This window comes from Opisthorchis viverrini, assembly GCF_000715545.1.
Source record: "Opisthorchis viverrini unplaced genomic scaffold opera_v5_154, whole genome shotgun sequence".
NCBI classification, from domain to species: Eukaryota; Metazoa; Platyhelminthes; class Trematoda; order Opisthorchiida; family Opisthorchiidae; genus Opisthorchis; species Opisthorchis viverrini.
The window spans coordinates 342,774-366,467 of record NW_008751809.1 but is presented as its reverse complement, the minus strand read 5'-3'; the positions used below and the strand labels follow the sequence as shown (position 1 = coordinate 366,467).

General features: G+C 43.0%; 1 protein-coding gene across 1 annotated transcript in view; it reads left to right on the top strand.

Moving 5' to 3' along the window:
- T265_06961 (hypothetical protein) overlaps positions 1 to 23,694 on the top strand; it is a gene marked incomplete at both ends in the record, with an annotated part of 82,939 nt that overhangs the window by 51,891 nt on the left and 7,354 nt on the right. The window contains one exon of the mRNA XM_009172367.1: positions 17,114 to 17,240. Coding sequence (XP_009170631.1) covers positions 17,114 to 17,240 — 127 coding nt within the window. The remainder of the gene's footprint in view (positions 1 to 17,113; positions 17,241 to 23,694) is intronic.

The window sequence follows — 23,694 nt, the reverse complement described above, 5'->3', positions numbered from 1 at the left end:
CATCAGAATCAGATGTTAAAAATGGTTTTCTCGTTTCTACGGAAAACATATAGCCAGACTGTTTCTGAATATGACTGCTGTTTCAACCATCGATCGAAAATGCTAGGAATGTAGAAACCTGTGATGACTCTCAAAACTGTATCAATACGACAGCTGATTTTTTTTAACTTGCTCATCTTCCAAAATTATGTGAACCACTACGGATGTTAGGCAGACAGAACTTGTAAACTGTTACCTAGGTGCTCCGACTAAACTTTTGTTTTGTCCATAGTTCTGTGGCTATGTTCACATGACTGCTCACAAGATCTAGTTTTCCACATAAACTCCACATTTTATCTCGATCGGTTGCACCGAATTGTGTGCAGAATTGCTTCCNCTGGAGGGTTGCTTGAAGACCATGAAACCAGTCTGAGTTTGGTTCGCCGAATTGCCAAAGTTAGACTACGGCCTACTGACCACGACCAGGCCGCTGGAGGATTTACCACACCTCGTGTTCAACCAGCAGACCCAAGCCGATTGAACGACTAATGTGGTGGTTCTCCCTGACACGCCAGCATGGTGCGTTATCGCCAGTGTGTTTGTGAGATCAGTTGCGACGGTTGCGCTTGCCATGAGTATGTTTGTGCTCAGGTACAACTTAGTGCACGATGTTCACTGCCTGACATTTGAGTACCAACTTCCGCTTCTGGTGCATGATGATGATTGGTTCCTGGTCTGCTCTCTTGGTCGTCCCCATCCGCCCCGAAAAAATCAAGCGTGATTTCACGAATCATCAGCAGATGAGCAAGTATTAAATAGTTTTGGGTGACGGAAGTACGAACCAGCTAATAGGTCTGGCGACGAACGAGTACTTATTGGATTTATCTTGGGTTGAAAAATACATTGCAGAGAGTATGCACTATGTTGAACCCATTCAATCTGCTCATCCATGATGATATGTCACCCAGTGTGTTGCAGATTAATAAGAGTGAAGTCCCCCAACTGCTGGTGGATAAATTGATTTTCACCATACTATGATATCCATGTCGTCCTACGGGAAGTTTACTCATAATTTTGCGTAGAGGGATGATTTAAGTGCGCACATGTCCCGTAGAGTAATGTCAACACATCAATATCTCCTGACCAAATAACATCTTCGGTTGGACGACACACGTTCATGCTTACTTAGCAAATTACGAGTCTACTTGTCTCCAACTTTGCGGTATTCAAACTTTTTACAGCTAGCTGTCGATTGATTTATTCGCCTCACTTCTTTTTGTTCACTGACAAGCGTCTTTGGTCAACAGCCCTTATGTCAAAATATTGTTTGAAGTGCCTTAGTAATCTGTCTGATATATCGACGGCTATTCACATTTCTGTAATGTCAAACCGCCAAGGAATCAGTTTTATCGGGAAAAACAACTGAATTGTGTTCTATAGCGATCGTGCAGCTCAATGCCTGATTTCAGTGCTTTAAAACAATTATAACATTTTTAGCTGGATGGACCCGACCAGCCTTCGAAACTGGTCGATTCAATTCCAACTTAACCCATTGTTCCAGTGTGATAAACTTAGTAAGGTAAAAAATTTCCAATTGGAATGTGGCCAAATTACGCTTGTGTTCATCTTCACCGCTTTTTGTTTTTGAAACCCGAATGACTGGTTTTGATAGCATGTACAGAAGATACCGGAAGATACGCTTCCGGTGTTTTTCTCTCGTAAAAGTTAGACAGTACGCTCAAAACTCCAATTTATATTTACATGACTGGTTTCGGGCCCCATCTGATTTTGGAATCAGTTGATTCATGTTTAGTTTCACCCACTATCCTATTGTGATGATCATGATCAGATCAGAATTTCCAGTTGGGATGTGGCCGAGTAGGGGTTGTATTAATCTCCTTTCTGCTGCGAGAAGTCGAATGACGGGTTTTGATAGCGTATGAAGAGATTACCAAATGATATGCTTCAAATGTTTTCCTCAACGTTCGGCTGGTACGTTCAAACAATCTTATTTTTGTTTGTGTGTCTGGGTTTGAGCCCCCGGTTCCGCTCAGGAGTTTGACGAATTTGACAGATTACAGATGTACAGATGTATGCACACAGCCTGTTGAACCCTTTACGAAATTTGCTTGTCGCTTCAGATCGTACGATGTTCGGGATATTCCAGTATATTTTTTCGAAGGAAACTACTCGAAGTTTGTGCCCTGGAAACAGGTAAGCCAGTCGTGTGCTTCAGCAGAGTTTCTAACAACCAGAGTTTCAACACACACAGCTGAATACTATCTCAAACAACCGATTCAACTGGCATGCGTTGCGCCTCCTGTTAGAACGAAACTGCTATGCAAATAAGAGTATTTCGCTTACATTCAGTGTACATCTTCTCCTAGAGATCTAGTGTTAGTCATAAGCCTCCGATGAATCGCTTTGCTGGAGAGAACACTCTGACTGCTGTACTTCCATAACCTATTTTGGGGAATTTCTTTACACCCAGGAGAAGCAGGAAAATGGTATTACCTCCAAAGTTTGGAATGTCATCAAGCGTGACACTTGTAAGCCTTTACTCGATGGGTTCATGACCCGCATGGCTAACGATTATGACTGGAGCATATCAGTCACAGTTGTTGAGTTGTGTAAAGGAGATTAACATAATCAGTTCATATCTTTATGGGTGAAGTTCACAAAGGAGACAGATGACGGTTCGAGTAGTTGCTTTAGCCAGTTTAGGCTCATAGAATTCACTTATTGATAAATACACACCTTTGTGATAGACTGCACCTGATCGAAACTACTTTTTATGATTCGTCACGCGTTTGCGAACTGCACACTACGTGGTCCACTTGAGCAGCTGTTTTTAATGCGGGGAAAACAATCTTCATTCAGTGCTTTCCCACAAAACCTGAATCATGTAGTTCGTAGGATGTGTCTCAAAAGTACACCGGTTTTTTAACGTGAAATCCACAGGATTCGCTACTGGGCATTCTGAATTACCAGGACATTAGACGCCACTATTCATGCATTGCTTTATGTTTCTATGCATTTCAGAACTGAAAAAAATTGAAGAAAAAAACAGGAAATGAATGTTGCAGAATTGTATGACTACCGATCGCTTGGATATCTTGTTACATGGTGATTGGCTAAAAACGGTATTTTCGCGTAGGGATTGGACTAGGTTTTTTAAAAACCTCGACAAGCGCACAGAAGACAGCTTCATGGAGGCAGTCGGATGGTGATGATGAACAGATGAGTGTTACCACGTAAATGACTGGGTTCACAATGGACGAAATATCCCGTCGTTTTTTTAAAGATTGTCAGCTTATGCAATGTGGGGGCGTTGTAAAACAAGCGGCGTCACATCTAGCGAACTTTCCCGTGTCATGGACGTGCTTTTGCCTCTACCATCTCCTACCTAATGGAGTTGATTCCACCGGAGGTTGTAGTGGGATAAGGTTTTTGGGTTACTCCCTCGATGCTTGCGAATGTCGCTCCGTAGACATTATGAACGAATACTGACTCTCCTCTAACATATTATCTAAAGTAGACCTCACCATTGAAAGCCAAAAGTTGGAGGTGCTCGATAAGAATAGGAAGATGGTCTTCAGCTCCGATAGCAGGTAGCGGTGGGGTGGATCAGGTCCGATTTAGTTTTAATTAAAATAAGGTTCATGTGGATGGCCTGTGACCAATTCGAAATCGCAACGTGTGTCCGACTGTGGCCTTTTCATATTTTGCTTTCCTTTCTGATGAGCTTGATGGGTCATATGTATGGGGCTATACAGCTAGGTTACACGGGATCGTCGTGATCTATTTTCACAGTCTGTCTTGTTTACACACGCACTGTATATGGCTGACCTTAAGTAGTTTACTTTAGGTGTTGACAAATCATTCACCAGAGGCTAAGGTCACCATGGGCTGTCTGTGGTTTGTGCGACCAGCGTAGGCGGTTGATTCCAACTGATTTACGCATCATAATATCGAATAAAATCGAACGATGCAAGGACTGGTAGTGCAGATAGCCTTGAATCTCACGTTTCTGTACAAGTACGGGTTGCAATGGATAATCCCTACCTTTACCATTGTCTCTTGAATTGGCACCGAAATGGAGTCGGATGATGTAAACAGAGTCCGCGAAAATTGTAGCCAAGTGGGTATCCAAATAACACTGTATTCCCCTAGAACATCAACCCGAAATCGAGACTGACAGCGCCGTTACTAGTACTCGATGGATAGTTTGTGACCGCTTTTGTGAAAGCAGCGAAGCCTGGTTACGAATTTGATTTGATTTAATTTAATATAACCGGTGGATGCAGAAACCTAGAAATCAACAGAGATCGCACGGATAGCACAAGGAAATCGCTTTGGAGTCGCTCGCGGTTGACTGAATCTACTCTTCACAGGAAGTAAGCAGTAGCGAATAAAAAGTCCGTTTTTGTGGAGACCGGTCGATTTCAGTGAATCTGTATCCAAGATAGATGAGGCTTATCTTGACAACTTCCATGGAGAAGAGTCGGGTTAACATGTGAAGCAAACGCTGCCAAATATACCTGCGGTTTGGAGAAGTCTTGCGAGGCCGACATATCACTAACTGCATGTCTTTGTACCATACAACAACCCCAAATAAGGTTAATAAACACCACAACCCATAAATTTTCTTCCAAAGTTATACGAACGTTTTACCCACCCCCTAGGACTTCCTTCGCTTCACTTAAGAGCAGTCATCACAAGAAACGTACCAAGAATGAGGTTTTTCCTGGAGGGTAAGTGCTTCCTAGATGATGCCACTTCGGAAACATCTTGTAATTGACGTCTGATCTTTATTTTAAGCAAGGTGTACAGTCTTTGCTTCACCAGTAAGGGGTGCACAAAATGTATGATAATAATTCAGGTGGTTTCTCAAACAGGGGACGTCACTCAAACGGGCTCCACAATTTCACTTCAAAATTAGTCCCTTTTGGGGTTTCGTTTTTCGCAAGGATGGAGGTTTTCACCAATGAATTCCATCTTAGAAGGGATCATCCACCAAGAGTACCGATTTTCAGTTGTCTTCTATAGAGGAGTGAACTGAATTTGTGTAAGTTATTTTCTCAGAAAGGCAAAACTAAACCTGGTTAATAATATCTCACTGTACCAAAAAACGCAGTGAACTCAGAAGATGAAAGATTGTTTAGATATGCAGCAAACTATTATTAAATGGAGTTATTTTTTTAAAAAAAAGACCAAAGCTGCACCGTTCGGAAGACGGTACAATCCAGGTTACTAAGTCGAATTATTTTTTAGGGCCAAACAGCAGGAGAGTTGCTACGTTTGAACCAAACTCAAGAAACCTATGGAAGCGAAGTTCATGAAGCTGTGCAAACTGTTCAGGGGCAGTCACTTGAAGGAATTCCGTTTCCCGATCCCAGCTTTGAAGAAATTTCGGTTTTGAACTTGATCAACCTGTGAGCCATACCTACTTTGATTGTGCTAAAACTACTAAATACTTCGCTTCTAAATTTCAGAAGTCTCTGACCTTTTGTGAGCACAAAATGTCATCATTTTAATTGCTGTTCTTTATGGTTGTGTGCTGGCTAGCGTGTCTCACTCCCCGACACTATGTGCACATGAATGGGTGAAAATGTAATTCTACATCAACGTGCGTATGCGCACTCTACAGCTCACAGGTTTCTATGGGTTAGTCCACCCAAACTCTGTAGTATTGCTACCCCAGCATGATAGGTTCATCCTAGAGTGAAGACGCACACACACCGATGTCTACCGAACTCGGCACAGTAATGGTGTGTCAGCGAAAGTGAGCAAGTTTACAACTCGGACATGGGCAAGATTTGCCTAAAAACTGGATTTCTAGAACAGTAGCTTTTAAACTGCTGCAACTCCGTTATCTGCTCTACCGCTTGTTTCTGGGAGTTACCAAAGAGGTCTTGTTCAGTGGCAGCTATAAGAGGAAGACGCAAAATTTCTCCTAGTTTCGGTGCTCCATTTGTACTGTAAAAAGTGTGTGGTGTGGGTAGTAAGTCCGCTGGTGTGGTTAGTAAGATGGATTCCCCATGGACGGAATTTTTCCGTTTCCTAAGCCAGTTCGTCTGTTTTTCGAGCATCTCCTTTGTTTGGAGGGAGCTCCGTCCACCAACTGATGTAACGGTGGGTGCTACTGACGAGGCATGCGAGTAGTGCCTTCTCGTAAATCCGCTTCGCGTCTCTCGAAATGTGAGATCTATTACGGAATTTGTAGAGTCGCTTTGTACCGTTCGCTTGAATTCGAGTAACCGTCAATGAATATCCAGGAAAGCTCGGGAAGACGCGTTCAATGAGAAGACGGATATTCAGTTTTTGTAGACAAAATGCATATGGGAGTTTTGCTCCCCTGTCTAATAGTCCGTAACTGCTCAGTTGGTGTTTCCCTAACAAACAACTCCGCAGCGAAGGCTTTCTTCCTTTCACTGGTAGTAAATGAATCCAGCAAATCCCATTCAGTGTAAAACAATCATGGATAGCACCATATTTCTTCAAGGCTCTGCAGGCAAACTGCCTTTCTTAGTACGCTTCTCTTTGGAAAACAGCAACTCCATTATGATAAATTGAAAAAAAGCCTGCAGCCGACATAGGATTCACCGTTTAAGAAAAATCTAGAAAAAAAGGCGATAAATCTACTCATACGCAATTAACTTCGTATTCATTCTCAAGACAAAAGTGTTCATCAACGTTTTGCCACCCCCGTAAATACAAGTAAAGAGGAGCTTCACGGTTTGTTGACTTTACAGACCAAAGAATACGTACGTCGCCAGATATATAAATAGGTACCGTCAAATCGGATTCAAACGTTACTCCTGTATAAAATATAGAAGTTCTCATTCCTCTAATTCTCATTTCTATTTACTGAGCATGATGCTCGGGTGGAAAAGATGAATTACGGAATATCTAGCCACCCAGGTGCACACAGTCTACTAAATTTCTACTCTTCCGTATTCGGCTACAATAGACACCACTGGCAATAGCACCGCAATCGCTGATTGAGTGAGGAAAATCCATAAATACATTATCCTCGAAGCGTGGCTTTCTGCAGAGACGAGAGAGTGGACCTCTGTCTTAAAGTCCTGTCCTATCTAATGGGCAAGGCGCAGAAAAGATAGTTTGCTCAGTGGGTTTTTGGTAACGCCGGGTTTTACGGAGGGCCACGGTACATGGCCTGTAGAGATGGGCTGTTTTCACTCTACCAGTGACTGTACACTTTCTCATCTCAGTTATATGGTCACGTGATTTTACTGAGCCGGAATATTATCTTGGACCACTCGAAAATACTTCCTTTAGGCGTCTGTTTCCGAAACTCCTGGCAGAAAGGGTATTTCGCTGTCATGATACATGATCCTGTTTTTTTTACATCGTCTTAACGATGTCCTCCAACACTCTACTAGCATAAAAGCAGGCGTCCAGTGCAAGCAGATCATCAAAGGTCAGCAGAAGATACAGTGCTTCAAATAACTTGAAAGAGGTAGTGCACGTGACTGGATTTTGGTCGAACAAAAGGTCTTTGTCCGATTTTTCGATATCTCTTTTCGATTTATATATTCCTTGCCTGGTGTGTTGTGGTGGAACAACATTCTATTGGCACCAAAAAGCACTGGTTTGGTTCGTTTCCAACAGTTCTAGAATGATTTTGTATTGCAGTAGGTGTCTGTGTTAAGGCCAATGCGAAAACAGAATGGACACAAACAGCAGTGCCTACTATCTACTTCATCGGGAAAAGAAATAAGGTCTAGTAATTGTGGCGCCGGAAATCGTGTTCCAACAATCAATTCAACCTTGGGTGTAGCCTGAGAATATGGCTAACGTCACTGAACAGCTCCCGCGAATCAGATGTGAACTGGCCTGTCGGTTAACAGAGTAGGAAATGCACCTCTGTGGTCTGAAAACCAGCACAGAAAGTCTGTCGGCTTTCCAGGTTTGTACCACTGCAACTAGTACAAACGGTGCATATAAGTGAACCCTGAATTTGTGTTTCTGTATGATCCTGTGGGGAATATTTTTTGTTGCATTACTGAGAATTTCTAAGCGGTTTTGAGATGAATCTTATGCGAGGAAATCATCGCTGCATACGTCTCTCCCGCCAACTCAAGGACATTTGGCCATGTCCCAAAACACGTCCATCCGTTACTGGCCTCACCTAACCAATAGTTGCATTGAACTCAGTTTCATCTGCTGCAATGACTGAATCAGCCTCGTTATGTGACACTCACGTCTCGCGCACAATGGGCGAGACTGTCTGGCACGTGCCATATCTCTCAGGCGTGTGCACATCAGTCACGTGATCTGCGGAATGCTCGTGTGATCGAGTTTCATTAGCCCTCGCCACACCTGACTTGGTGCAATGTGCTGTGGGTTTGTGAGAGTGTGGGCGCGATACCGCCTCTCAATGGGCGCATCAGAGATGTCAGCCCAACAACATTACCGGAACGCACGCACAGCTTGGTTAATCCGTTTCGGACTCGAATGGGCACGGATCCGAGACCGAAAACCCCACTTAAGGGCCTGCTTCCAGATCGCTTGGCTTAAACAAGCCCGTTAAATTGGTCTCGGACATCCAGCCTTGTCCGTGCTTAGGATGCCCTCACTCTCTTCATGCGGCTACGATGTGGCGTGATCAGAGCAATCCTGCCGTATGGTCCGTACTTAACGGGATTCGGGATTAGGGTTTGCGGTTTAGTACCACTCGAGTCCCTGTCTGAGATCAATATCAAGTCGATATCCAGTCAGATGACGGCAACATGCTGATCCTCACTACTACAGCTACTGTATAGGACTTAGCACGGTAACTGGTACTGCGCGTGAAGTCACGAAACAATGAGTGGAACAACGAATCAAATGAGGTGTATTTTGGGCAAGTCGCAAACTGTTCAACAGAGTAGGTGATTGGGGTGATACAGGGTGCCTGCCTCAGAACCAGAAAACTCGAAATGGATTAACTTTAAGTTATTAGGTGAAGTCTGAAAATGGCTTCAATTAGCCGCGGTTTACGGAGATTTAGTGAATTGGCTCCGTCGAAAAGACTTTCGGGTAGTCCGTGGATGTGCGGTTATGTAGTCATGCTGAACAGAAAAACGGTAGCTGCATGAGTGTGGCGCTTCGGTAGCACTCAAGCTGAGTCAGAAACCGATATACCGACAGGCCCGACCGGAAACCCATCACTGTTCGATAATAATTTTGCAACCTAGACTACTTGCGCGTTCCAGTTAATGAAATTAAAATTAGTGTTATCTCACCACTATTACTCACAACGACATTTAATATCAATGCTCTCCATTAAAGTGCATGAAAATCAGTCTTTCGTAGCCTTACACTTGTTCCATAAATTCAGTTATCGACAAACACTGTCGTTTGCGTATCAATTCTGTTTTCGCGGGTGGCTGAGCTGAATCTCTCAGTTTTGGTATACTGCAGCTGAATGTGCACATTCTGTGGTTCGTGACCTGCTTGCATTCACTTTGCCGGTGGACCGCATGAGTGGTACACACAAGTTTGAGAAGCATGTGGTGGATCTGTTGGTGAATTGCACGATTTCACAAAAGGTTCCTGGTGGGCTCGCCTCTCAGTCCTGACCTGCAGTCACCCGAAAACTGAACTCCTTTCTTAAACAGCTTCCAGCTTGTATGGCGTAAACCAGCCCCTTGAAACCCTTCCTCAAGTTATCAGCACTTAGGCGGACCTCACCTGTTTTGAGCACTTCCGACGTCGACACCACACTTTAATCACTTCATGCATTGGTCAAGCGGAACAGTGATGGAAATCATCGGTGCAGTGGCTATTTTCACTGTGATCCCATCCCATTTTGGTTACTGGATTCTTGAGTAACGGGTGAAGAATCTTTCTAGAAGGAATCAAAGTTTCAACTCAGCTTGTCCACCCTCAGTTGGTCCCGACCCATGAATGCACACTGTATGAGATTTAACCGGCAATGACATCTTGCATTCCTCTAAGTTAATGAAAAATAATGCACTTTACTTCCCCTTTCAGTTGACCGAAATAGTGAAAGCTGAGCGAGCCTTCTTCCAGTTATTGTGCACAAACCTAAGCTATCGGATCTAATCAACAACCAGCAACCCAAGAACTGCTATGGCTTTCATCCAACTTCTTCCATTCTTTCACGAATTAGTCCAATAGACCCACTAGGGGAACGCTTCGACCTTGCTCTGCTAGGTCCCTGCACTCGGACTTTCCGATCAGTAGGTGAAACGTAGTGAACATCCACCTCCATTCGCGGTCACTGACCCGGGGAAAAAGGACGTTAATGTCTCTTTTATGATATACCTCACACGCAATCAAAACCACTGGCGTTTTCCCCCTGAGCGAACTTCGACTGATGGCGGAATCAGTATCACCGACTTGGCACACATATTTAACCTTGCACACACACACACCACTCAGGTGAAGATGTATAACCCCGTACTTGGGAAAGGTAACAATAAAACGGATGGTAGATGATAATATCAATTATTGCTTAAGATGTTCTTTTCAGGTGATGGATGTCTACCAGCAAACACAATAAGGAGCATAATACACTACTCATAAGTTTGGTATGCCAATTTGTGTATTTCGATAATAAGGGACAATTGGTGGCCGAACGTTTTGCTTTCCGTATAAATGTTCTATTGAGAGGGTTGTTTGATGGCATAGAAAAACTACTTACAGTTTTATCCACTGACAAGAAATTTGAGTAAACTCATGACAAGATTTGTTACCACTCAGTTAAAGCCAGGAAATTGAAAATTGAATCACTGTCTTATGCCGGGCAAAAAATTGCAACCGCCCGTCAATTCAAGAGCAAATCAAGAGGCTCCGGTGTCCAAAGAAAGAGACCCCTAACTCACGCTGCTACATCTAACGACTAGCCCATAAAAACTCACCTCTTCCATTGACAGTTCCATCGAAGTAAGGTGATTATCAGAATCCTGTCCATAGTTAGCGTCTTTCGGAGGATTCTCACGATGAACAGGGCCGACAACCCGAATTAGGCATGCCATGCTGCATGAATGTTGCTTGTGATCCTACCAGGAAAGCAGAAGCCTCAAAATGTGTGAACGTGACTGAACAGTGTTTCTTCACTGCAACGGCAGTCCGATATCGTTTTATGGCGGAGGGTCCACCAACCGGCGTTGAGATTCCAACAGCCAATAGAGAAACGAACTGGACCGAATGTATATTTGCGCGCAGAAAGGCTCAGCCGCTATGTTCACAGCGTTGACTTGTCATGGGGAAATAACGGATTTGCAGTACATCAGTTACGTGCTCTAGATGCTAATTGAACTTTTACTTGGAAGCAAAAGTTTATGATGGTCGTTCAACTTTAAAAATTGCAGCAATATCTTGAAAGGCTTAACAATGTTTTTCATGATCATGGTGATTATTAGGGGTTGCAGTTTTTTTATATATCAAGTAAATTTGTGTCAAAGACTACTCGTGACACAGGCGAAGGTAGTCCCTTTACCTTATCAAGTCTTAGTATCGTGTCAAAACGAAAGAGAACCACAAATCAGTAGGCTTATTTTGGTACGCTGAATATTTCTCAGGCAGTTACTGAATGGTCCCATGGTGCTAATAATTCGTCCTTCTGTTTTTATCAGGATAGGTTTCATAATGGACAACGCGAAGGACAGTACAAGGGTTTATCAAATACTAACAGGAAGGCAGTTGTTGAATATACGTGTTACCGCTCCAAAGTGATGAACATCAGGATTAAACGAATCCTCCAATCAGCGTGTTCAGTTGTCTACTATTCTGTTTAAGTTCATTGCAGACAATGAATTTACAATGATTTGAGGATGTCCAGGTTCATTTATATTTTGTGGAGACTGGTAAACGCAAATTGGTTACATTGGTAATGTCGCAATCCTCACCAGACGAGGAACTTTCCAATACTGGATGAAATCTGCAGGAGTTAATTGGGAATCCCCAAGAACCACACCCAGTCCGGATAGTAGACGCATCAAATGACTAGCTAGTCATAACATTAATTTGATGATGCCTGGAATGCTTCTATTTCTGCCTTCATCTGATTGTACGACACTGAGTAATCCAATCAGGTTCAGACTTTCGATATCGTTCAAGTTCAGGACAATTTTCGAATAACTTACGACAATTCAGATCGAAGGATTTAATTGAATGTCTGATTTAATCAGCGGTTGGCTAGAATGACAGTCATGTTTAACAACTTAGTTGTGGTGAAAGAGTAGACCACCTAATGTTGACATGCCTGAATAAGGGCACAATATGTTCCACTACGTCACCATCATTCGTTTTTTAATCAGTTGCCAATTTTTATTATTTGAGTCAGAAGTTAATTAAGTGTATTCGAACGTTTTTTGGGAACATTCTAAAGCAGAATTCAAAGAAGAAACACAAAGGAAATTTGACCTAATTCAATTCGGAAGCAGTCCGAATGGCGCCAACCGATATCACTAACCTTCAAGAGGAAATTTCAAGGGAGGAAAGTTGTAAACCCAGAATCAATACATTACTGGAACTGCAAGTAACAAAGGCACGCGGCAGCCCGTTCGTATTACATCTGGATGGTTGTTACACGAAATTCCACTTTAGTCATCGCAAGCTTAGATTACCAGTGGAATGTGTCCCCCTCGTCTCAGTCTTTATTCAACTCTCATTGTTTTTGCCATTATTATTTTACTATTATTACTATCATTTATTGCTAATATTGCTACTATCATTGGTTTATTACTGCAAAACTTATTTGGATAAGCATCGTCGCCAAGGCTTTAAAACAATATGTCGATACTAGGCGAGTAACGATGAAGCAACAATAAAACTTGCTAGACAACAAGCTTTTTCGCGTCGATTTCCGTTCTATCTATCCATCGTTTTTTGTTAGTCATTACAATACTCCCTGACGAACCCGAAACATCGTGCAAAACTCCAACTCAGTGTACTCTATTCAATTCGATTATGGGAATCAGGTGCTCCAAGCTAGTTACCTCAGGCATGGTATTGAACTCTTTAGCTATGCAACCAACAGATGAAGCGTATTCAACTTGGTTACCACAGGTCTTTTTTAACACCCGCACCACTCGAAATGTGACCACAAGCTCATTTTAAGGTTAGTTTGTATACAACCACTCATTCAGGCAGTTTACTTTCCCCGTGTCAACCCACTGTGAGTACTTTAGCTTCACAATATACACCAGCATTATTCCTCTATGAAATGAGCCACATAAATTAGAACAACGTTCGGCACTTGCGGTATTGCATCCCTTATCGGCCAATATACTCTACAAATAATATGTGGAGGACAGACACCACTTTAATGATCAATGCAAGCAAATGAGCAGTTTACATTCAAGCCTCCCAGTTAGACTGTGGAGGCGAAGCCCGACTTACATGACGCACGACTGAATCAGTTTAAATCCTCGAAGAAAATGACACCCGTAAACTAATATTGGAATATAAATTTAGGCAATCCATAAATCTAGTAATAAGGACCAGATTGGGCACTATGATTTGCTTCGAAACCGTTTGATGAGAAGGCTGGAGTAACAGAGATCGATCGCCACTATTTTACATTAGATCATCAGACAAGCTCATTAGTTTATGTGGTCCACTCAAAAAGCCGGATAAGATGAAATTTTAATGGGTGATGAAGGTTGGGTAGAAGCGTTCACATAATTATTTCATGATCATCCCAACTCAATGGTCAGGAGAACTTGCCCCTCCCCCAGGGTCAAATGCCTAATCCACGTGAAACTTTAAACGTATCCCTCCAGATTGAGCTTACCGCCATACTGACTGCCTTTAGCCAGTTCTACCAGCACCCATACGTTTCCCTTCACAATCAGAGGATATGCGTCACTATTACGAACACAATCGTTTATACTCAGACGATGGACGAGCTATAGAGCATCTACCCAAGTAAGAAGACTCTTGCCGATCGATGTGGTCAGTCATTGCTGTGAAGAAACTCCATAAGTTAGTGTGCACGTCATTTTATGACACGTATACAATTAACTTATTAAATCTTTCTGTGAGTGCAGTGAAGCCTTACTTTCATCATGAAGTTCGTCGAATGTGACTTAAATTAGTCGAAGCTGAGCCAGCGAATATTAGTGCAGTGAGTCAACAATGAAAATCGGTACATATGTGCAAGCTGCAGTAAAGTTTACTGGTGAAAATTTCGCAATCGAACTCTCCAACTTAAAGAACAGACTGTGGACAACATCGAGATCCTGAAGCAAGAGCTCAAACTAGCAGTGAAGAGATACATGAGGTCGGGCCAAATTCACCAGTGGAAATGGCTATTTTTACGATGGAGACGAGTTTCCGAATGACTTGTTCACGTCCTAACGCACTACGTTCTTCATCACTCGCTACACAGAGAAGTTGGTGTTATCGGAGCTTGAGCATGTTTGCACAAAGGTTTACACATTGGATGGGGAGGTCAGCCCTCCGCTATTCTGGGTTTGGTACCGTGGCAGTACCAGACCACATGCACGACCATGTGTAACACAAAGCCAGGTAACCTCGTGACACCGGTGGTCACGTGACATCAGCATTCAGACTGCCTTTCACTCTGGCTACAGCAGACCAAGTAAACTTGAACAGGCGTCTCTAGTCGATTCCAATCATCCTTTGTTATTATCCTTATCTGTCTTCGATTTGGTGTCATGCAATGATGATACCTTTCGCTTCGTGTCCGCTTTTCAGACGTCGTTGTCGTTTTCTTTGTAGTCTGTAGCTCGTGAATCCCAAATTAAATCGACCAATAGCCTGGTCTAGTGCGTCTTCAGGTTACTTTCTCGATAGACTGTGGAGGTGAAGCATGACTAGCAGTGACTGATGTAATCTAGTGACAAATAGTGCTGGGCGAAGATGCCCGCAACTAACGCAGTGCCCGTGTCCACTCGGTTTATCTTCTTCTATTCAGACATTCTTATCTAGTGCCCTAATAATGGTCCTTTAAAAAATTTCACCTTATTCAACCAACTTAAAAAAACTTGGAACCTATAGTAAAGTCATCGTTCCAGAATGGCTTGTGAAGAATCCGTGATTTTTTCCCCAGTTAACAACTGGTTGGATAAAACAACCCTGAGGACCGTGATTGAGCACTTCTGATTTTACACCGGCTGCCAAAATTGCTTACGAATCCTCCAACTTGTGATGCAATTGGATGTGGTTTCCGCATTCGAATGGTGAGTACACACACAAGACCCTGACTACCTAACAGCACCATTTGTACCGACTCCCTCACCAAGTGAACAGCGTGGCTGGGCTCGAACTTCGCAGAGTTAGGCTGTTCCTTCCTCCATGATGCAACTGGGTCTCTAATACAAATAAATTTACTGGACCTTTTTTGGTGGTCATCCTGGGCAGAGGGAGACAGAATTACATATCTGACCGTCTCCGTTACCTAACTACTTGATTGAAGCCTTCTGTGACTCAAACCAGACAGCTAGTAGTTTCCAATTACTGGTTTTGAACCATACCATAGTCTAACCACAGTGCGCTTAGATCTATGGTGCAAACCTGGGTTGTTGCGTGTTTTATCGTCATGAACCACTTAGGTCATAACGCTGCTAGATAACAAGTGGGTACTGCGAAAACCAAGATACGATCACGCGCATTGCCGAGCGCAAAAGCTATTTTACTCCATACTGTGCGCAAATATTCGAAATGGTGCTAAAATGAGCTGATTCTGATCAAGTACACCAGTTATGCATCTGTCATATTTCAGTAAACCAGCTCTCACTGAAGTAAACTTGGAAGCAAGAGAATCTGGAAAGTCATGCTTCAAAATGACAAATGTTTGATCAAGGTACCTCTACCTTCAAGCCCGGCAAAGCGCAAGCTCTCCGGCACGACAAGGTCTCAAAGGACCCTCAGTTAAAAAGTAAAGCAAACCAAGCAACCGGACGAATCTTCTACCCTCTGCTACTCACTTCCATGTGCGCACAAATGGTGAACAGCCTGAGCACATTTTTAGCATTTCGTGAGCAATGTCTCTTTTGGCGCACATCATTTGCACGCGTACTGCGGCTAAACAGTGGTATCTTTTTTCACACAACTCACTGAGCGGTTTGCCTTGTGGCAAAGGCATTTGTTTAGCTCGGATGCGGGCCCGTCACAGGCTACCGAACAATAATATGATGAGAATTTACTGAAATTGATGACACGAAAATTTAGGTCCATGTTCACTGTCTTTCAATTAAAGGATTAACCACTTATTCATGCCGGTTTCATCCTTTATCTCACTACATATATAGCCTATTTAATCTACACTGTGACCCGTGTATCAAGGCTATGTTACGTTGGAACCTAATTCGGCCTTCGCAAACCTTCGGACATGACCTACAGGGTTTGATTATGACCCATCACGAGTATGCAGTAGATAAGCTCGGTATATCAACGGTGCTTTTTATTGCTCTTGGTAGTTGCAACGCTCTTGTGTGGTCGCCGAACTCATTCCAGCTGGAGAGTGAGTTTTATTGTGCTGTGGAGCAAATGGCGCCGGTCTACACTTCATTTCCAAAACTTCCGGGTTGTTCGTTATGTAGTTTACTGAATGGTTCAACATACATTTAAACCCTATGGAGAAAAAACAAAGTAACTTGTGCTTTCAGTATAAAAGAGTATAAACAAGAACTGCCAATCAACACTTGACCACTTGATGTGAATTCTGTGCTTGAGAGATGAATGGCGCTATATCGCATCTATGTTCGAGTTAATCACACTGGTGATCAGCCGCCCTTCGCCGAAACAAATTCTGGAGGGTAATTTTACAGCTCATATTACTGAAATCATATTTTTCTGCATGAAATTATGTTGAACTCCGCGTGCGCTGCGTGGGGCCAGACTGATGTTCAAATAAGATGAGGGTTTTCACGATTTGGAAACGTACTATCACACGGGTCCCATCTGTTGACATCATCATTATCATTCAAAAAGCCAGCTTGGTGTCCAATAGTGAAAAATCCACGATAAGCGAAAAACGGTACAACAACTGTTGGGGATGTCTGGCACAACATCGGCATCTGTATCTCATATAGTTTGCTAAAGATGAAGTGATAAAACTGCGCTAGCAGATCCCTCTAGCGAAGAAAAAACAGAACGGTTTATGTTATTTTTCGTAGTTTTATCATTTTAGCTCGGCCAACAACTGGCTTATTGTGACTACCCAAGCGACCTACCGTAATGTGGAAGCTATTGCATGCAGACAGCAAATAATGGCTGCTGATGGGTGTTGGATGCCGGATGGAGCAACTGTGCCAGAAGTACATGGGAAGCACCATGTTCAGGATGTTGTCTTCAATAACAACCCTACCATCAGTAGTGATGAATAGACTGTGTCCGTGACATGACAATAAAATGTGCTGAGGGGGCCGAATAACCCGTTCAGAGAAGGTGCTGGCTCTTGGACAAATAACTTGTGCAGTGTCTTTGTAGGTAAGCCTACAGGTATCCATCAAGTACAAGACAATTGTAATTGACCGACGGAACCAGTGAGGCTCATCAGGGAAGCCAATATCCAAATTCATCTCTCAATTCCGCTACCTGCGGAACTGACAATTTGATTGCGAACGTTTCTAAATTGATGGAAAGCTTCTATAAAGAGATATATTAAAGATAGCCTCTAGCTTCGCAAGCCTGTGTGCTAAATAGCACAATGGAAAATGAGTTATTTGGTTTCCGTAGGGTGTAGCTTTTCATCACAGTATTGGGGCTGATAAAGAAGGAATTCGTTAACTTCTGCTAAGACTGACCACTGTGGAGGGTCCCGCATAGATGGCCCACTGTAGGTAGGCCTATGAGCACACGCGAAGTTTCAGCTTTCGTACCGAAACAGTCTGTATTAAAGTAACATTTTGTGCCTATCTTTCGTGCGCTCATCCTGAACAACACTAAGCTTCCTAAGGTATAGTATCGAAATACGCGTCAGTGTTTAGTGCCAGCTTTTCACATACCAGTCGAACAGATTCGCAGCATTTTGCTGCCCATTGTTGAAATACCACAATGGGCGAAATTTCGTTCCCCGTGTGTGGCGGACTACCAGTTAGATTGACAAGTGAGAAATAAAGCGTGCGTGCTTATCCTGTATGTTGTTCGAAGAATTTTCACTATATGATGGTAGTAACTTTAGGGTAGCCAAACAAAACTTGTCCAGAAAGTGAACAATATCGTGGCACAAGTCTGGGAAGTGACTGACTTTAGCGCTGATGTCTGTTGTGTTGGGCCCTTTTGCTGCAAGATCACATGCATCCACAGGCACATGATTTGGGTGAATCGGAAGATCGAACAAGTTTATTTGTGAAGTCCTAAAATGCATTCGATACAAATGAACACGACTGACGGAGCAAAGTAGAGATCGTCGTTTTCTAGCTGTTAAGCTGCTCACCTCTAATTCAAGGTCACCCGTATTTGTCTTGAAACGGCCAACTTGTTTGTTCCTACTTGGGCAATTATCCCTCATAAGTCAGTTCGTTTACTTCCCTGGTGTTTAAACATTCACTATGAGAGCGTTGAAAACCCCATTTTACCGTTCTGCTTCCCGCAATTTAGAAGACTGCCACAACCTACTTTCTGGATGAACTCCCCGCGAATTCACAGTGTAAGTGCGATACAATCGGTGCTAATAATAAGAATGATCACATGCCCAATGGAGCACCTCAGTATGACTAGTACCTGCCCCTTATGAGTCCCGATTCCCGTCAAAAATAATGGTTCAAACCATGAAGTCAATCCAATGAATCGTAGACCACATGCTGTCTCAGCTTGAGGTCGGAAAAAAGCAAGCGTTATCGATTATGACAAACTCAAGTTGGTCTTCATGTATACAAAACTACACCGATCGCCACACCAAAAAGGTCGATCGGCGAGCAAGTCAAGTCCAAATAAGGTGTGGGTATGAGGGGGAGGCTAGTTCAGTAGGGCCTGCTTATTCCAGTCGAATTATTACATGGCTAGGCTGTCGAGTCGCGTCGCAGTGGATATAAGGACGGCATCAATCGATGGCTGAGCCTGTTCAGATTAGTTGCGAGCGCAGATGACAGAATGACACATTCAGTTGGCAGTCGAAAACTTCCTGGATCGATACTAGTGGTCGGGTTAGGTTGAGAGGTAGACGCTCGAAATGAGTGTAAGCGCAAAATACCTCAGATCGCAGTCATTTTAGTGGCACGGTGGAGAAAGTTTCCACTTCGTAAGGCTGGTGTGACTGAAAACCGAGGAGCTGTCGGGAGGTAGGTTGACTACTCCTAGTGTTATTCTGATATTTTCGCTTTCTTTTGAAAAGCCTTAGCAGTATTTGAGGCATTGCTGCTGATCACGTCGAGATTTCGTTTGATCATTTTGGCCTGCATAATCCGAGCACGCTGATTCAAGATATTCATTTAGGTGCTGGAGAGCAACTTTTTTCCCAATCTTTCACTGTGCATATTTTCAATACACTGATAACTTACTGTGATTTTGTCGTTAGTCTGCAAAACCGATTGGGTAAAAGAAGGCTCGTTCATCATATTTTAGGCGTAATATCAGCTCAATACTCTTGATACATCCAGCATGGCGGCTTATCCAAGCTGCCCACCGGCTTCAACGTGTAGTGGCCCACAGCGAGTATTACAGCTGGAACAGAAGCGTCCCAGTCAAATAGTGTATGCAATGAAATGGCAGACGATACAAGGAACCAAACAAACAGTATCATCTTGCAACAGCGTCCGAAATATGTGACTGGTCCGAAGGGTAAAAATTTGCTGCCCCACAATGTTTGCTCACTTCCCTTCCTATGTAGGTCCGGTTAGTGCTGTCTTCTGTAGCCAGTACGATTGGTCTGTTTCCGCGGGTTGACAAGGCCGAATCTTTTCTGTAGGCAACCTGAAGCACTCCTGCGCCACAAGTCATTGAGTGAGTCTCTGGTACCGTGTGCACGGTGTGGCCTGAGTGACAACTGAAGTCGTGCGAAAGCAACCTGACGCTAGAGTGTTCACGAAAGTGAAGCTGACTACGGTGCCTAGATACTTTGGGTAATTAATCCCCAGACTTTTGACATAGAACGGTGTTACAAACTGTGTGCGATAATCATCAAACTATTCAGTAGAAACGCATGATTATTTTTCAAAAGGTAAGAACAACAAGTAGTGGTGATCAAAAGTACATGGATCAAAATGCGAAATATCCCCAGTCAGAAATGATTCAACTTGACAAACGTCCGTTTTTCGAGTCCCAGAGATATCACCTCTCATCCTATGAACTTACTATTAACAGTCACCCGTCGGATAATTACCTCGGTTGGCCAAACGATACAAACTGTGTCAAAGCCGCATGCAGAATCAATATAATGGAACTCAAAACTCATCTTCCTTACGCTCGAAAGCCCCGTCAGATACTGGTCTATATTCTATAATCCAGGGGCGAGATCGCATGTTAATCGCAGTTAATGACAGCGCCAAAAAGCCAAGTGATCGATTTTTTTTCGTGAGGTGTATCAGAACTCATGGAATTTCGAAGGCATTATTAGCATTTTTTACAGGTAAGCTCATTTGCAAATGAACGTCTTGGTCGATCTAAAAATGGGATCAAATCAGCTTGCCTTTTGAGGAAAAACAAATTACATTTGCAAATGAATCATTTCAATACAATAGAATCTGAGTTGCTGCAAGAGTAATGTGGGTTAGATAGTTTCCGGAAAGACAAACAATGTTGAATTTGTGTCAAGATTTGGTCGAACAAATATCTCTGTCGTTGCCATAACACTTATGGAAATTCGGATTCACATCCTTCTCGTTTGAATAATTCTCCTCATGCTATGGTTGTTTTGATCAGCCGACACCCAAACGGGGCTGCACTGGACTCGAGTTTTGTTCTTATTAGCGCATCCTCAGTCACATCACTCTGGCGTCCATGCTTTGGCCTCCTCGGACGTGACAACTCAGATGCATGCAACGTGGACTACTAGATCAATGATGACATGTTCCTCTGGTATGTCGGAAGTTCGGGGTCCAGGACTCCGCATAACCAAATACACGTTGTTGAGTTTTAATGAGATTGGTACCAAAGTTTGTGGGTTTGATATGGACCAGAATAGTTACGCTAGAACAGACAGAGTGCAGTCCCAATGAGGTTGATGTGAACACAAATTCTACGAATCCCGAATCCGCCCACAACTGAGTGACATGTGAGGCTTGACGGAGAAGGAGCTTTAGTCATTAACAAGTTGCCAGAAGATCGATACATGGTATTTTCCTACTGAGTACTGGTGGGAATACAGAGCTCATCAACCTGGTTGCAGACGTTTCATTACCATCATTATCGGCAGTGCATTTTAATGTTCCCCTCGATACTGAGATGGAAACACGGGTAGCTCAAACTCTGATGCTGCTAAAGTCTTTGGTCATATTATAATAGAGGGCGACCACACTTTATTCCTTATATCTAGAATGGTATTCAAGGTATACTTTCAATCGTTTTGTTTCTCGGGAGAGACGCACCCATTGCATCCGTTAACGGCATCTTCCATATGGCTGATAACGTAAAACAAAATGACATTAGAGTGAAACGGAATTAGTGTTTTTCGCTTTGACGTAAGTCATGGACTACGTCAATATGAGGTGGGATATGTGGGATGAGAACGAGTGAAACTCGTTCAAGTATGCCAGCGTAAGCTGTCATTTGATTGACAGCTGGCAGGAACTCCTTCCTCAAAGTACATACTTATCTACTAATCAAAGTTGATAGTCATCGCCAGCCGCGTACTCATTATGCGGAAGACCTAAATAAATCCAAAAAACTGGAATATTCTTTTGTTTCCATGCGTAGAAAACACCTCAGTGAATGGAACATCGCTTGTGAGAGGCAGTCTCATCCTAAAGAAAGTTTACCGGTGAAACAGGTTAGATTCTTCTAGCACGAGTCCTAGACTGTATTTAAGATTTCTGGAGTGTGACAACTGTGCTACCAACCTCGTATTTTTTGGAACAAGCTAGAGAGTAACATTGCGCCTGTTACTTTTGACAACATAATACACACGATTTTAACTGATTTTCAAACTTCCGGTGTCTACTTTGATGCATGAGGGCTTCGTTTTACACATCGCATTTAGCTTTTCAGGATACAGAAAGCGTTTTCAGTTCCGATTAGCCATAGTGGCCACTTGTTCAGAATCAAATTTAGGGGTAACTGCATTGTTGATCGTGATGTTTGGTTCCCCTAACCACTATTTTTACGTTGATGCTTCGCGTTTATAACGTCTTAAAATAGCTGCTTCCAACTTCCATGACCCGTGAGATAGACATTGTATTGTAACCAGTATGCATCGAACATTATTGAAAATGCATAATAGCTGTCTACCATTTGGTCTTGGTCTGACTCAAAAATGTTCTTTCGCATGCATGCTAGGCCAGATCTCTAACCGATCACACAACAAGAGCACAATCAGAGCAGATACTTTCATCTTGTATTGTTTTGGCTTTTGTCCCGTTAGATCAACCGCTGCTAAAATTTTCTTCATCGAGCCTGTCAATGGACAGAACTAGGACAGTTGCAGGTTTAAAGCGGTCGGACAGACCGGTCACATCGCTAAAGCATTAACTGGTCCCCCTGTTCGGTCTTGATAATTCACGGGTGTTCAGCGTACGCAGATGGACTAGTGTAATGGTGGATACTACTGATGAGGCACGTGAGTAGTGCCTTCTCGCAAATCCGCTTCGTGTCTCTTGAAAAGTGAGATCTATACGGAACCTGTTTGGTCTGACTCAAAAATGTTCTTTCGCATGCATGCTAGGCCAGATCTCTAACCGATCACACAACAAGAGCACAATCAGAGCAGATACTTTCATCTTGTATTGTTTTGGCTTTTGTCCCGTTAGATCAACCGCTGCTAAAATTTTCTTCATCGAGCCTGTCAATGGACAGAACTAGGACAGTTGCAGGTTTAAAGCGGTCGGACAGACCGGTCACATCGCTAAAGCATTAACTGGTCCCCCTGTTCGGTCTTGATAATTCACGGGTGTTCAGCGTACGCAGATGGACTAGTTTAATGGTGGATACTACTGATGAGGCACGTGAGTAGTGCCTTCTCGCAAATCCGCTTCGTGTCTCTTGAAAAGTGAAATCTATTACGGAACCTGTGGAGTCGCTTTGCAGCATTTGCTTGCATTTGAGTAATAGTTAATGAATATCCGAACTGAAAACGACGGTTATCACTGTTTTAAGTTCAGTCGGATGTGTTTTTGTGGGCATGCTAGATCACCTTGGGAAGTATTAAAATGAAATCAATAAAGTCATGTGCCTTTTTCACTGACATCTGGTTAGCAGATCATTATTATGCAGAGTGCAGTTTGTTGCGTTCACCACGATGTTGGACTGTTCCAAGTTGACATCAATCAGTAAGATGTCCGATAATGAACACACTTGGTAAAATGAAGGTCGTGAGCAGTCATAAAGTTTAACATCATAAAAGGGCGAAATTTCGGTGCACGTCGCTTTTTAGTACACCCTGATATAGGAGGAATAGCCTCCTTATGTCAATGCTACAGATATAAACCAGTGACAGATCACGCCAAGATTTTTATCCGCCAGCTAAAAAATGCTGTGAAATAAAATATGGTAGTCCCCACTAATGAGCAACAGGCCCGTTGATCTCTACTGTGGGAGTCGACCGACTTGATGGAATGACTGACCGAAAATGCTAGCACATGGTAATATAAGCGCTCCACATTCTGATGATGATCACCA